At 49.5% G+C, this 13,148-nt stretch overlaps 1 protein-coding gene across 21 annotated transcripts; it reads right to left on the bottom strand.

The window, feature by feature from the left end:
• Positions 1 to 126: 126 nt before the first annotated feature.
• Positions 127 to 12,826, bottom strand: LOC309604179 (endoplasmic reticulum-Golgi intermediate compartment protein 3-like). Of its 21 annotated transcripts, XM_082339102.1 has the most exons (9): positions 12,680 to 12,820; positions 11,736 to 11,823; positions 10,301 to 10,447; positions 5,616 to 5,761; positions 2,500 to 2,597; positions 1,484 to 1,598; positions 1,043 to 1,224; positions 765 to 918; positions 127 to 261 (listed from the first exon to the last, which is right to left on the bottom strand). In XM_082339102.1, the coding sequence occupies exons 1-6, from the start codon at positions 12,764 to 12,766 to the stop codon at positions 1,520 to 1,522; spliced, it is 645 nt and encodes a 214-aa protein (XP_082195228.1). In that variant the 5' UTR covers positions 12,767 to 12,820; the 3' UTR covers positions 127 to 261; positions 765 to 918; positions 1,043 to 1,224; positions 1,484 to 1,519. The 21 variants fall into 21 exon arrangements, with proteins under 21 accessions (XP_082195228.1, XP_082195231.1, XP_082195217.1 ...); XM_082339105.1 differs by lacking the exon at positions 127 to 261 and having other exon boundaries at positions 467 to 918; positions 2,500 to 2,594; positions 12,680 to 12,821; XM_082339091.1 differs by lacking the exon at positions 127 to 261 and having other exon boundaries at positions 467 to 918.
• Positions 12,827 to 13,148: the final 322 nt, after the last annotated feature.

Raw genomic sequence — 13,148 nt, 5'->3', positions numbered from 1 at the left:
GTTCTGCTCCGAGACCGTTAACGGCCCCGGAGAACGTTGGGGGCAAAAGGCGCTCCCTGGGGAATCCGGGAGAGAAGGAGCGCGAGGAAACGGGCCCCGACCCCAGAGTGTTGGCTGGGGGGGGTATGGGGACGCTGGGGCAAGACGGGTAGGACCGCAGTGACAGCAGAGAAGGTCCGTTGCACAGGGAAGCCAACTGAACAGCTAGAGCTTTCTACTAAAAGCTCAAACTTGACTGCCACTGGAGCCAGAGTTCCCAATCTAGTACGAAAACCAAACAGAGAGAGATGGCATTATTGACTTTTTCTCCCTGGTTTGCAGCACGAATGGGACAGACTGCAAGCAGTTAGAGAAAAAATGGTACGGGAGAGAAAACTTCAAATTTACAGGACAACGTACTCTGTGAATTGAGCTTTATTTCATGAGCTCATGAAGAAATACAACAAACAAACATGACAAACAGGGCTCGGTCCCCTTTGCCCAGACTAGTCTATTACATGAATTCACTTATTCACCACTCAGGTCATGAGGTTTCATAACTTACAACCTGTAACACTTAACTCGTGCACTTAGGAGAAGACAAAAAAAAAAAAAAAAAAAAAACCAAAAAGACAGAATTGGTTCCGTAGTGAGAGTGCTCATCCTTCCTCCTCCATCACGGTGCGAGCATCTCCTGTATCCCACCGGGAAGCACAAAAGACTCGGCAGTCCAGCTACTGCTTGATCTGCTTCAAAGGCTTTTTGGGTAAGCTGATGTTTTATACCTTCCAGCTTTGAAGTCTGGTCTATGCCATTTCCAAAAGTCTGACAATACTGCCAGACAAAGATGATGGCTGCAGGAGACAGCCAGCTGCAAGTCTAACGCTTAACTGCTCCCAGTCCAACACTGGATGTTGTGGCCAGCGTCTCCCATGGCACCTAGAAAACCAACGAGACAAAGTGACTGCTGTGCCCGGAAGCAGCCACCTGCTCGCAAACAATGCGACAGCTCAAAAATAACTGCCGCTGTGGCTTGGTGTCGCACCTTGCCTTTCACACTCACCAGGGGTCGACATCCTGCTACGCGTGCAATTTCAAGAGTTGTTTCACGCCTTCAAAACACAGCATTAACAGGTCATATAGGCACCAACAATAGAACTATTCCTTCCATCCCTGGGCGCAGACCAACTTCCTATGGTTCTCCACTTGCCATCTCCCTTTGGTGTCCGGCTCCCTGCTGTGCATCTGCAGCAAAATAAAACAAAGTCAGCTACATGTTGACAAATACTCTAACAAACAGTAAACCATCCCCAGGCTGACTTCTTCACTCCACTAACCTTGTCTATCTGTGCTTTGTGCTCCAATCTGCCATGCTGAGTCAGTTACATCAGCAGGCTCAAGAAAGAGAGACAGCAATACCCATAAAAAGTATACACCCGTCCCTCCTCTTTCTTCCATCCCAGTAGCCACATCCTGGATTCGCCCGGTCCCCCAGCAGGCTCACACTGCTCTGCGTGCCTCCCGTGCTGCACCGCTGGGGTCAATGGCTGCATGAGGTGCCCACTCGTATAGTCGGTCCGTCTCCGATGTCTCGGGAACGGCAGCCTTCAATGCTGGGCCTGTGTCAGGAAAATGCAGAGAGGCACACAGACGTTATATACTGCTTTCTGAGAGAGAGCTGGCCATGCAAAACAGAGTAAAAATCCCATCGACCTACATACTCTGGCAACAGAGAGACCCCAAAAGCACAAAACCCAAGCAACTGACCTCACCCCCACCACAGCCCCCAGTGCTGTCCACTCACCTTTGCCATCGCACTTCACTTGACCATCTTGCTTAGCCTAGACCTATTACTTTAACTGCAAGAATAGGTCAGACCACACACCAACACAAAAGTTAAGAGTTACTGTCAGCTGACTCAAATATAAGGGGAAACAGATAGAGCTGAAAAAAATCATGCCTGCAAATGCCAAAAGAGGTATGGGTAGCACGTGACTGTGGCTGGCATAATGACAGGCTTTTCCTTTATGGGTAAATCACTCATAAATGACTCCATGAACTGCAGCACAGAGAACCTCTCTGTGGACAGCATTCTCAAATGAGAGTGTTGACATTAACGGGATATGAGACTGGGCTGCTGGAAGCTGCTTGCACACAGAATGCTACTGTTAGATAACGCTGCGCTAAAAAGTCTTAAGCCACAGCTGCATAGGAGTTACAAGAGGCCTGAGTGCAGACAGATGCTGAAGACGACGAGATCGGCACCGCCATCTAAATTGAGATTGGCTGAAGGTGATGCAGGCTGAGCTATTAAAAACTAGCTACAGAAGTATGTGCTACTTCAGGTGGTGGGACGGTTCTGTCAGGTCAGTCTGACTTGGGCACCCAGTTCTAATGCCCGTCGAGTGCTATCTGTGATATCCCTCATAGCCTCAAACGTACTGACCACGTTTCGCATGTCCAAGGCCCCCCCCAGGTGATGAAAATCAAATGGACCAAATAAGGACTCTGCTTCATCACCTTGGCACCTGAAGGACGCTCCTTCCTCTGCTGATGGTCAACACAGATGTCCTTATGCCATTTCTCAAATGCGGGTCAGTCCTTGGGCACCTGTACTGCTAAAGGAAACAAATGATTACGCTTTGATAGCCTGCTCCATCCTCCTCTCGTTCTTTAAGAAATCTAAAGAATGCTACTGTCCCGATCGCTACAGAACAGAAGTTTGTGCAGGAGATGACTGAGCCCATCTCCATAAATGGAAGACTCCTGCTACAACTCCGCTTTGCCTTTTGGTGACAGTGCCCGCTGTCAGTGTGCCCCAAACCCTTTCATGAGTCACCTGGAAAACCAGATACAAGTAGTTCAAAGTGTCTGGCAAATCAGGTATGACCTGAAAGCATAGGTGTACCCCATCTCATCCCCAAAACAGTCAGAGCGCTGTCTTCTCCCACACAAAACAGAACAAAAACCTTACCCTCTGACACACTCTGAAAGGGATTAGTGTACCCACATAATCTATGCTCAAATACTGGACTTCCTCAGGGTACAGCCCCACAAAGACGAGAGGAAGCCCAACACTGCCTCCCTGGATGCTCCAGAACTCCGAGTGCTCTGCTCCCCTCTCCACCACTCCCATCATGGAAATGCAGTGGTAAGGATACCTGGCAAAAAAGAGGAACGAAAGCCATGTGGACTGGGAGGTCAAAGGAAGACCAGACCTTACCTGCAAGAATAAACAAAAGAACCCCGCTCAAAAAATTTCAAACAAAACCAAGAAAAGATGAAAAAACCCAGAACCTTCAAAAAGACAGGACACTGCACCAGGCAGCAACCAATACCACCCAGCGGATGAAGCCACAAGGACAAGAGGCCCTTCATGAAAACAGTGTGAGACACCTGAGCCTGATTACCTATGAGGCCCCTTACAAAATTAGGGAGCCTGTTGGCTGATGGAAAAACCCACGGTGGCAAGACGTGGTGACTCAAAGACCTCAAACAGACACCTTATGACTACAGAAACCGGTGCTAAAAAACACAATAGGTAAACAAGGACAAGAGAACATAACTGCCGTGAGTGATACTAGAGCAAACCTCATTGGACAGTTAAGGAAAGACAAAACTGTGATAATAGAAAAGGCCTGTGTGCCCAGAGACTATGATGAAGACAAGACCCCTAGCTGGAGAGCATTACGAGCACAAATAATATGCATCCTCTTCTCCAAGAAATCCGAAGAAACACAATGACAGAAGCCTGCACTGGAAATAAGTGCCTAGTCAATGCCTCTAAGTAGCAATGATAGTGACATATGGACAGACGGTGGAGGGATGGATGCAAAGATTAAGTCGGGGAATGAAGGAAAAGGCACAGAGGAGCAGAGACCTCAGAGTTCTGGGGGTGTATTTTAGTGTATACCTGAATGTACCTAATGCTTTCCGAGATGGGACTTGTCTGACATTTGACCCTGCACGCTGTGACGCAGAAGCCCGGACAGTTCACACTGCGTCTCTCATGCCTTTGTCGTACCTCCCGTCACCTGTGGAGAGATTAAACCAGAACAAACCTCAGCGAAACCCAAATCCAACTGCAAAACCCATCTGAGAAAGGCTGATGAACCCACCTCCCCTTCCCAACCATCCCCTGGTCCCAAAACTTTAGAAACCCTTTCTCTTCTCCTGAGCTTTCAGGGAAGGAAGCCCACTCCTTCCTGACAGCTCCTGCCCTGTATTTGCACCACCGAACTCCCCGTGTCAGCTGCTCCTTGGGAGCTGCTCTTCCAAGCTGTGCCCTGTGTTGTGCGAGCACCTCCTATCTTCCATCTTCCCACAGACTCCGGGCTCTGCTACAGACCCACAAAATAAGTGAAGTCCTGATGCTTATAATCTCTGAGGGGCCTGCTGCAAGCTGCAAAGGCTCTAGGGAGAACATGGTACTCTGTCGGTGATCGGGAAAGGTGATGAGCTGTTCCATACCCTGAAAGACACTATGCCTTATGTCCCTGCTGCTTTCTTGAAAAATGCTGAAAGCCCGTATACGGATGCAGACAAGATGTATGCATCTTAACCCCTGTTAGATTATCTCACCATCAGTCCTGCTAAGGAATGGTATCAACAACTTGCACAGTATGCAGCAAAACTGGTGAAAAAAAAACAAGGTTCCATCTTCAATAAAGTCAGGAAGTCCAGGAAAATACAAAGCACTTGGGGAAAAAAACAAAACCAAAACCATACCGTTAAACCACCTTGCCACCCCTGAACACCCAATACAAAATTACTGACCTGAAAAAAAACCCCAAAATTGCATACAAGTGTACTTTCTACAATATATGCTGCTGAACCTTGACTGGTCCTGAAGCCCTTACCTCCAACACCTCCGCTTCTCTCAGTATCAAAACACACCTACCCAAATAGCTTAGACAGCTCAAAAGCTGCAGCCAACTGAAGGAACAGCAGAGCACTGACACCAGAGAAGCCCAGGAGTGGAAGGAGCTCCCTGAGGAGAGGTTACAGCTCAGATATCCCGGGCCCTGCCCACCACCCTTCCTACATTCACCTGGGAAAGGGGACGGGCAAACCACCAGAAGGCATAAAGTGGCCAGAAGAGCAGCAGGAAGTTTGCTCATCTGCCTTAAGCTTAGAGCGTGGAAAGCACTGAACAGAGAAAGCAACCCTTACAGGAAACAAGGATGCCACAGGCAGTGAAGGCTGGGGTATGGGGACACTGTCAGGTTCAGGGACGCTGCATCTTGGGATGCAGAAGTCTTTGGACGAAAACCAGAGTTCTTCAATCAGACGTGAAACCAGCACCATGGACTGCGCAGCCATTTGGTGCAGCTCACAGGCTCGTGCTAAATGTGCGAGTCCATGCAGAAACGGTCACTGAGAGTGCCCAGGCACACTTTTGTGACAGAAAGGGGTAGTGCCTTGTGTGCGAGAGACACAGGAAGGAAAGCACCTGCGCCTCAGTCTCTGACAGCCACCCTCATACGAGGACACGTCACACACCAGCCAGACACCACCTCCTCAGCAACCAAGCACCGCTTGCAAGCCGTGTGGCAGCACCCTCTCCCAAGGCCCGGGTACCAACGAGCTGCCGCACAGCAGAGGTGGCCCCCAGCATCCACCCAGCTCCTACTCACTGGCCTCCCTTCCAGAGCGGACAGCTCAGAGCTGCTCCGCGTGCCTGGCTGTCTCCTCTTGCCCAGCTGCTGCTGCTGTTGGCACTTGGCCTGCTGGAGGAGGAGGCGTTGCACTTTTTCAAAAGCCTCCAGTCTTCCACCTGCACCTGCAAAAGCACAAGCACCATCTTACCATCTTTATCGCTATAAAGAGATGCTCCAGCTCAGGACTTGAATCCTTGGTGGAGTTTTCTTCCACAAACCAATAAAGCAAACATCAGGGACTGGACTTGGAAAGGAGGCTTAATGCTCCTGGAGCAGCTTGAGCTTCTTGATGTACTTTTTGAGATTTTGGCATGAGGATGCAAGCTGATTTAATGCAGAGCTTGAGTCTAAAGACAGCTTTGCCTGTCCATTTAAACAGCCAAGTCACTCCTTGGCAAAGAAATCTGCTACAAAAACGACATCAGTGTCCCACAGTTCTGAGCAGTTTGGAACTTCCCGGTGTGAACAAAGCATCTGGCCGTTTCTATTCCTCCTCTCCTCTTCCCTGAAGGGCAAGACTGTCAACACTGGAGGGAGGCTTAATGGCAAACTTTCTTCATTACTTTGTGACCTCTGGGGAACACCTTGGTCACCAGAAAAAACAGTTTTCTTTCTTGGTTCCACGTTTTGCCGGACCAAAGAAAAAGTTGAAGGCTGGAATCATGAATCCCTCAAGACGGAAACAGCTCTGGGGAAGGACGCGGCTTGACAGACGGGACAAACCAAGTTACTACAGAGACAGTAATAGCAAAGGGTAGTCCGGAACCCATGCACTACCACGGATCCATTCCTCCAAGAATTTGCAGGTAGGAGGAAAGAGAAACACCAAATGACACCTGTTGTTTGTGTGAGCGATAGGTGTCTGGTCTTTGCTCCTGTAAGGATGCAAAGCCTGCAGCAGAAGTGAGAAGGCAAGGCCATAGCCAGGTTTTATTCCAAGACAGCTCACGTAACAGTGAAATAATTTACGCAGCTCCCCCCTGGACACCAAATAATCCCGGAAAAGATACCGTTTGCCGAGATACGACCTTTGTGGGACTGCAAAGGTAGTGCAATTTGCACTGCCCTTAAACAGGCATGTAGACAAACTAGACAACCTAACTGCACGTTCTTAACAATCGTGAGTGCAGCTTCCAAAGACATACCAAAACCACAACAGTTCTCATCATTCTCTGAACACATGCCCAGGAGGATTTCATTGCCCAGACCTGCATAGACATTCTGGGAAAAAATGTGCATGCAGCACAACTGTATTAATCCAAGTGCTACGAAGATACGAAAAAGGTGTAAAGGTTACCGAACGTCCTCTGACTCTGCCCCGTAACAGCTCTCGCAGCGATCGGCATCCAAAGAATTTGGATCAAACACTTTTTCTTCTTCTTTCCCCAGCTCTAAGACAAAAGATGATTCAAAGTGATGAGGCACGTCTAGAAACACTGTCTTGTACTCTTGTTTTGTTCTATGCACAGTAACTGTTCTACACATGAACGCAGCGATTTTGTGTCGGAAGCTGCACATCCTGCACCCGAAGCCCACCTGAAATGGCACGCACAGAGCCTGTTGAGGCGTGGAAGTAAGACCAAGAAGCAGAGTAGTGTTTGTCATCTCAAGAACACCCTCCATAGAAAGAACTGGCTATCTGTAAGCCTTGCTGGAGCACCGATCAGATGTTACGTGCGTAAAGGCTTTGTTAAAACATTTTCTAAAGTAGACAAATCAGTAAATTGCAACTGATACAGGACACAAACAAAATTTTAAATAGCAGTCCACCGCAGTCAACGGTGCATAACGCATAATCCTGTCCCAAGACACGTAGGGACCATGGTTATCTCTTGCTGTGAAACAAGCTCAGAGTAGGAGTCTCCCGACTGGAAAACTGACAGCCAGTCCTCCAGGATGACAATGCTGAGAAGGCACACACGTTAACCACTGCCCACTAGAAATCTCCAAGGCATTTCTACCTTCTTCGTGACTTAACAATTCTGCCCACGTCTGTGCTGCATGTGTGTTGAATGCGCAGCCGCAGTATGGCTGGAGCACGAACTCGTGGAGTTTTATGTTCTCATGTGCAGAAGGCTGAAGAGTAACAGACTTGTAACAGAGGAGATGACAGCTGGTGACAGCTGAACCCCGCCAAAGGGCAGGAGAAGCCTACAGAAAACTCAAACAGGACTTTTGTTTTGTCAAGAACCAAAACAAATATCAAAGGTCTGCAAATTTTGGAGTTAGGAATAAGTGAGCCAAGGAATTTTGCGTCTAAAAGTTTGAAAACCATTAGCTCTTATAATAAGAGGCCCCCTTAAAAATCAAGCTGTTTCAACTCACAAATCCTGAAGGACAGGACCAAGTCCCCTGGGTTACAAAAGCCCTCCAAGGCTCACTATCTAGGCGCTGCTGCACTACCCTCTGTAAGCCTTGAAAAGATGGCTCCTTTGATAACTAATGATGGGGAAGGTGACAAGGTACATCGTCAGACACCGCTGAGGGGATAAAACGTTATCAGGGCCTTGTTTGTTGGAACTGGAAGGTATAACAGGTGGACAGAAGTGAGTATTAAAGATGCCTGTATTTCGTATTAGCCACAGAAAAAAAGAGATTTTAATTAGAAAGAATGAAATACGACTGAAAATTAATCATTAACCTTATTTCCTTAATCAAATACTTGATGGTAGTCACAATCAAGCAAACAAAAACTTTTAAGAAAATATACCCATTATTAAACAACTGTGCGAGGCTTTCTTTCTAAGGCTTACAACATTCAAAATAGTTGAAACTGCGCTTAAGAAGTCACTATTTAAAAAGCGGTATGGCTTTTCATCTTGTAATTACACTAAAAGGTAGCGTCAGGAAGAACACAGCTGAATAACTGCTATGCTTTGTCAAAGCCGTGACTGCCACCATTTGAACAAGAACACCTGGACACTACATGCAGTCTTTCAAGATACTGCAACCAGTAACAGCTTTTTAAATATAACCACTAGCTGCCTGTTGTCTCAGAGCCAGCACCCAGAGGTAACGCACACAGTTCAGACACTGTAAAGAAAACACAGTACATAAAACTCTACATGCAGGGTTTCTTGCTGTTAATGCGGTCCTCGACTTGCACGCAGATGTGATAGGTGAAACTGGAAAACTCTGTCCATGTTAAAAGGAAGGAAACGATAAGAACCACCGATAAAGAATTCAGTCGCTTATTGTCACTGAATGGAAACGAGTAAGATGACATCCAAGCACAGAATGCAGCCTACCATAGAAATCACTAAGCTATGAACTATTTCAACGTAACTATGATTAGGAAAAGCCTCCAGATACTACTCCATAAAATTTGGGTACGCTTTCCCAAATTTAAGGTCAATACTGCTATAGTTGCCATTTAAATAACCGACTGAACGTCAGTGTTACTAACAGAAACTGATAATCAGAGAGTTTAATGCAGATGGGCGGATACTTCTGATCTAACTTGTAACACGGGTGGTGGAAACCGAACTAGCCGCGTGCTTCTCCCAGACAGCAGAAGAAATTGCTTCTTCCCTGCAATGCATCTGATCTCTCTTAAAATGCCTCTTCTAGGTGAGACGGTTTGCTCCCTACGAGTTTCTCTTCCTCTCCATTGATTATATAAGGAGTCAGAGCAACCGGTTCAGACTGACTGATCCCAATGGACACTGGCAATACTAGCAAGGCAGGAGGCCTACACGTGTTAACAGAGAATTAGATACAGAAAAGCTGGTTTTGTCCCTGGACATTACGTTTGTAATGCCACAACCTCTGAATACAGAAAGGCTGCTCGCTGACACGATAGCAAGAACGCTATCACCCCATTCCCGTGACAACGGGAGACACTCTCGCACCTACCGATCGTTCAGCTCTTGCCTTGGTTTAGCCTTTCAACTTCAAGAACAGAAAAGTTAAATCTGAGTGATACAAATCAACAAATCTAGTTCGTGCTGACAGGCAGAACTATACTATCTCCCAGAAAAGGTAATACGCAGCTCACGTTTTGGAAGGGAAAAGTCAGGACGGTATTACCGTTGGATTGCGACACTTTGACAGAGTCGCTTCTGCTGTGTATCGAGGTACAACGATGAGTCAGAACGCGTAAAAACGGTAGAGGAGAAGTTTTGTGTAGCCAAGGACCACTTACTACAACTGGTAACCAATAAATCAGCTAAAATATGTTTATCAGGTATGCATTAACATTATATGCAAAGCAAACGTAGCAAGGTGCAAGTTTGGGCTTAAGGGTCGAGTCACCGGAGCCTTCCCCGGAGAGACGCTCTTTCCTCTAACCAGGTCGTCCCATTTGTCAGCCCACTGTCATTTAAAGACACAACCAAAGTCAAGCTTTGCTAGAACAGCTGCTTGATTTCTAGTCGCAAAAGACCAGGAACTCAGCAGCTTTATGCCTGAAATGCATCCACGAGTCCTTGTCGTAATTTCAGAGGGACTACGCAAAGATCTGCCTCACAAAAGTAGCGAGTATTAATAGGAGTTTGTCTGATCCGCCAGTTTAATAGATTGGCGTGCTATAAACTCTTCAAGAGCTTGTGGTGTTTAAATGCTCTTCAGCTGCCACTTGTTCCCGTGAATCTCAAAACAGGCATACAGGGATGGAAAGACTACGAGAGCATGCACCCAAGAAAGGCAGACTAGCATCTTACCGTGTCTCTCGGCCTCTGGAGTCACACGACTGCCAGCTTTATCCAAACGTCGTTTAAACAGATTGTGCTCTACATCCAGCTGCTGCTCTCCTGCTACATCCACGGCATCGATGCTCAAATCTGAAACCAGCGAGCAAGGAAAGTGGGCTATAAACACACATTTGTTATGGCCTGTGGCAGGCTGAGGAAGCACTCAACCAGTGAAAACACAGAATCTTTCAGCGAGGGGGATACCAGCGGGCCAAACTGGAAGAGCAGGTACGGTTGGGGCCAAATGACGTACAGGGAATAAAACGCACGTTGCAGCACCCTAAATGACCCTTCCAAATACAGGGTCTGGTTTGGTGTACAAGAAGGACTGTTTCCAACTGCCACAGAAAGCGTTACCCCGAAAGGTAATACACTCAAGGCAAAAGAACAAAACCAAACCCCTCAAAGCCCATAACCATTTTCAGGAGTTCACGAGTTAAGCTTAAAATCGGCTGAAAGCTGTCTCCTCCCTCTACCCCCTCACCCTTCCCCCTTCAACATCAGCACATTTCCTTGCGATCTCTTTTCACAAGGAGGATTGAGAAGGTCTGTGGTCTCGGCCTGGTATCGAAGCACCGTGATGCACTGGCTGGCTGGCTACATGCTCTCTTGTAAGACCGACAGCTTCTCTGCACAAAACAGCAGAGGCTTCCAGCCTCTCTGGCCTTCCCACGCCCTTTTAAATGTGAGGAAGGCAAAGACCAATAATATCTTGGGTGGTCAGAAGGAAGTCAGACTCACTACCTTTAGAGCCCAATGCACGACCCAAAGGAATTACTACAACAGAACAAGAGGCAGGGAAGATTGGCGGACAGTCGGGTAACGTGCACAGCAGTAATACCCAGCAAGACTTGCAAAATTTTCCATCGCTTTGTCCTGCAACTTTGTTTTCAATTTAGCTAAAAGGTAACCAGATTATTAACACGCATTCCGATTTTAAAAATTTTGGAGAAAGGTTACCACGTGGCATTGGCGTTACAGTCAGAATTTAAGTACCAAAGTCAAGGAAAAGTCGTGCCTCGTCAAGTAACTTCCAAACGAGACTCTCTCAAGTTTTTCGACAACAATACAGTCAAATCTTGAGTCCCAAGCGAACTCTGTGCCAGCTTTTTCGGTATTACTGAGCTCTCTGACAAAGTACACCACCACACAGAAATGCAAGTGGCGTTATATTGTAGCCTCATTTATAATCTAGAAAAATAACGCGGCCCGATCCGATTGGAAGCGCTGGTTTAAGCGCCCAGTGGGCCTGGCTGGAACCACCGCATAACCGCAAGGGATCAGCAGTTCCTCCCTGTCCGCGGCCCAAGCAGCAGCGCAGCACGCGGAAGCACCAGGCACACTGAGCCTCTCGGGCCCTCGGCAAGTATGAAAATTATTCCCAGCGTTCAGAAGTCTGACTCACAAGCACAAGGCGTGTGTGGAGAAATAACATCTAGATTGATCTTCAGTTTATCTCCCCTTGATTTGTCAACGTACAATTCCGGATGAACCTAGGAACAGAGGAAAAACAGAGAGTCCTGTTTCACTTGGCAGCAAACCAAAAGGCCTCTTTCCCTCGACTGCTCTGGCTCAGGAGCTGATTTTTAAGATGTGGGATTTGCCAGACACCTGAGCTGCTGCCTCCCACACCTTCCATGGTAGCTAAATGCTTGCCATTTGTGATACTTTTAAGACCAACAATAATTTGGGAATCTTAGAACTTGGGGTGGGGAAGGGGGTTCCTGCGCCTGCTTTCTTTTCTTTGGATTGCCTGCTTGTAGACAGCAGAGACAGCGAGAAGAGACTTTGAGACGCTCTCCTGCGACAGCGTTGCAGGAGGCCACAAGCCAACCTTTGCGCCAAGCGGCTTTCGGGGGAGGGCAGCCCGCTCCCATCGTCAGGACGACCAGCTCGGGGAAAGAGAAAAACCCAAACACAGCTGCTGCGGCGGCGGCAGCTGCTGCGTGGGGAGCCCGGAGGAGGCGGCGGAGCAGGCGGCGCCTCGGCGCGGGTGCGGAGGCACGGCGGGCCGCCACGGGCCGCCTCTCCGCCGGGGCACCGCGGGCAGCAGGCAGCACCGGGGGGCCGGCCCCCCCCCCCCCCGCCGCCGCTCACCTCCTTGGTGCGGTAGTACTGCAGCTCCGAGAAGAAAAGCAGCACCACGATCAGCCCGCTGACGAGAACCGCCGTCAGCCCCGCCGCTCGCGGCCGCCCGCCCGCCTCGCCTCAGCCCGCCCGCCGCCACCCCGAGCCGCTGCCTCCCGCCGCCGAGCGCCGGCCCGCAAGGTCCCCCCGGCCGGCCGCCGCCCCACGGCGAGGCCCGGGCCCCCCCGCCGGCCCCCGGCCGCCCTTACCCCGCCCGCTCACCAGCGCGGCCCCGCACGTCTTGCCCCGAAAGTCTTCCAGAGTCTCGGGGAAGGCACCGAACCGCTTCAGCCGCCACAGCGAGCCCATGGCGCCGCGCGGCCCGGAAGCAAACCCGCCTTCCGGGGCCGGGCCCGCACCGCCCCCGGAAGCCGGCCGAGGCGGCTGGCGGGGCCGGGGCTGCCGGTCGCCTCCGGGGCGGGAAGGTGCTCGCTGCCGCCGCGCCCTCTGCTGACCCACCCTGCCGACGGCCCCGGGCCTCTGAAGGACACCCGAGGGACGCTGACTGTGCCGAGAGCGGTTAGCTGAAGGGGCTTGATACCGAGGCGAAGCTGCAGGGAGAGAGCAGTTTTCACTCGGCTTGACATCCTCCCCCTCCCATCCGTCGCCTCCGTCGCCTCTGTCCTTGGAAGGTCTGCAGTTTGCTACCAGTGCCCTTTTGAGAACAACCCAGCTGTCCCTCGGGCTGGCT

The sequence above is a fragment of the Platalea leucorodia genome, assembly GCF_965183815.1.
Source record: "Platalea leucorodia genome assembly, contig: HAP1_HAP1_SCAFFOLD_435, whole genome shotgun sequence".
Classification (NCBI taxonomy): Eukaryota; Metazoa; Chordata; class Aves; order Pelecaniformes; family Threskiornithidae; genus Platalea; species Platalea leucorodia.
Note: the sequence above shows the minus strand (reverse complement) of the source record. Positions and strands in the feature narration are given on the sequence as shown.

Coding starts and splice junctions, on each gene's coding strand:
- LOC309604179 (XM_082339102.1), bottom strand. CDS start 12,766: ATGGGCTCGCTGTGGCGGCTGAAGCGGTTCGGTGCCTTCCCCGAGACT. Junction 2,598..5,615: donor CCGCTCTGGAAGGGAGGCCA/GTGAGTAGGAGC, acceptor TGTTTCCTTTAG/CAGTACAGGTGCCCAAGGAC. Junction 1,599..2,499: donor AGCGTCCTTCAGGTGCCAAG/GTGATGAAGCAG, acceptor TTCCTGACACAG/GCCCAGCATTGAAGGCTGCC.